A 1,742-nucleotide genomic window follows, 5' to 3' on the forward strand; every position below is an offset into this window, starting at 1 on the left:
GGGCTGGTGAGGGGTACTGGGAGGTTCCAGCCCCTCTGCTGGTGCCTGTCCAGAGCCCCCCATGCTGCAGGGGGGCTGTCAGTCCCCTCTCTCCACCAGCGCCAGCTCACTGGGCAGGGGGGGTCTCGCATCGGCAGGACGGGCGCTGCGTGTCCCCGGAGGAGTGTCCCTGCCACCACGGCGGGCGGCTGTACCGGCCCAACGACACCATCATCTGGGACTGCAACACCTGGTGAGACCCCCCCCCAGACCCACACCCCGGGGATGCCGTGGCTGCACCAGCACTCAGCTCTGTCCCCCGCAGCGTGTGCCAGCAGCAGCGCTGGCATTGCGGCCGGGAGGAGTGCGCGGGGACCTGTGTGGCCACAGGGGACCCCCACTACGTCACCTTCGATGGGCGAGCCTTCTCCTTCCCGGGGGACTGCGAGTACCTGCTGGCGCGCGAGACCACCGGCCTCTTCACCGTCACCGCCGAGAACGTCCCCTGCGGCACCAGTGGTGTCACCTGCACCAAATCGGTGGTGGTGGTGATGGGCAACACTGTGGTGCACATGCTGCGGGGTGAGGGGACGGGGGGGATGCAGGGATGGGTCCCCCATGGGGACGGGGATGTGCCGGCAGTCACCGCCCCTGACAGCCCACCCTGTCCCGGCAGGGAGGGACGTGACAGTGAACGGGGTCTCGGTTCGACCCCCCAAAATCTACAGCGGGACCGGGCTGATGCTAGAGCGCACCGGCCTTTTCCTCCTCCTCCTCCTCTCCCGCCTGGGGCTGGCGGTGCTCTGGGACGGAGGTGAGACCTGCTGGGAGGGCTCGGGGCCAGCCGTGCCACGGTGGGCTGCCGGTGCCAAGCGCCATGCTGTGCCACCCCAGGCACGAGGGTGTACGTCCGTCTGGAGCCGCAGCACCGGGGCCGCGTGGTCGGGCTCTGCGGGAACTTTGATGGCGACGCCGAGAACGATTTTGCCAGCCGGCAAGGGGTGCTGGAGCCCACCGCTGACCTTTTCGGCAACTCCTGGCGCCTCAGCCTGCTCTGCCCCGAGGTCAACAGCGCCGACGCTTGGCACCCCTGCACCGTACGGATGGGGACAGGGATGGGGAACCGGGGTAGCTGCACGGGGACGGTGGTGGGGGGCAGGTGGGGGGGCAGCCCCGGCGCCTGGCTGGCCAAGGGATGGCATCTGACAGCAGTGCTGGCCCCCCCAGGAGAGCCCCCACCGGGCAACGTGGGCCCGCAGGCGCTGCAGCATCCTCCGGCAGCGGCTCTTCGCACCGTGCCACGACGCGGTGCCGTGCCAGCGCTTCTACGACTGGTGCGTCTTCGATGCCTGCGGGTAAGTGCCGAGTTGGCAGCGGGCAGGGGGTCCCCCAACTGGGGGGGTGGGGGGTCCCACCACCCCCATCCCACCGGCTGTGGCACCGACCCGCCGCGCTCTGCCGGCAGCTGCGACTCCGGGGGGGACTGCGAGTGCCTGTGCACGGCCATCGCCACCTACGCTGAGGAGTGCGGCCGGCGCGGCATCCACATCCGATGGAGGAGCCAGGAGCTGTGCCGTGAGTCACTGTCCTGATCCCCGTGGGCTCCGGTCGAGGCTGGGGGGACATTTTTGGGGGGGGTCCATGCTGGGGGCTGGGCTGTGCCCCCCACGGGCTGTGCTGGGGTCTGGGTTTGGTCCCGTGGCTGATCCAGATGTGTGATGGGTCTGGGGGGGGGGGGTGGGGTCCGGGGGCGGGGGGGGGGC

General features: G+C 70.6%; 2 protein-coding genes across 2 annotated transcripts in view; one reads left to right on the forward strand and one right to left on the reverse strand.

Annotated features, from left to right (window-relative positions):
• The window catches only part of LOC104829357 (zinc finger protein 208-like), an 81,741-nt gene that overhangs the window by 32,154 nt on the left and 47,845 nt on the right, over positions 1-1,742 (reverse strand). The window lies entirely within an intron of this gene.
• SSPO (SCO-spondin) overlaps positions 1-1,742 on the forward strand; it is a 34,946-nt gene that overhangs the window by 12,205 nt on the left and 20,999 nt on the right. The window contains exons 19-24 of the mRNA XM_010562247.1: positions 138-232; positions 305-561; positions 656-793; positions 874-1,076; positions 1,207-1,334; positions 1,445-1,554. Coding sequence (XP_010560549.1) covers positions 138-232; positions 305-561; positions 656-793; positions 874-1,076; positions 1,207-1,334; positions 1,445-1,554 — 931 coding nt within the window. The remainder of the gene's footprint in view (positions 1-137; positions 233-304; positions 562-655; positions 794-873; positions 1,077-1,206; positions 1,335-1,444; positions 1,555-1,742) is intronic.

This window comes from Haliaeetus leucocephalus, unplaced genomic scaffold (assembly GCF_000737465.1).
Source record: "Haliaeetus leucocephalus isolate CR32 unplaced genomic scaffold, Haliaeetus_leucocephalus-4.0 Scaffold0, whole genome shotgun sequence".
NCBI lineage: Eukaryota > Metazoa > Chordata > Aves > Accipitriformes > Accipitridae > Haliaeetus > Haliaeetus leucocephalus.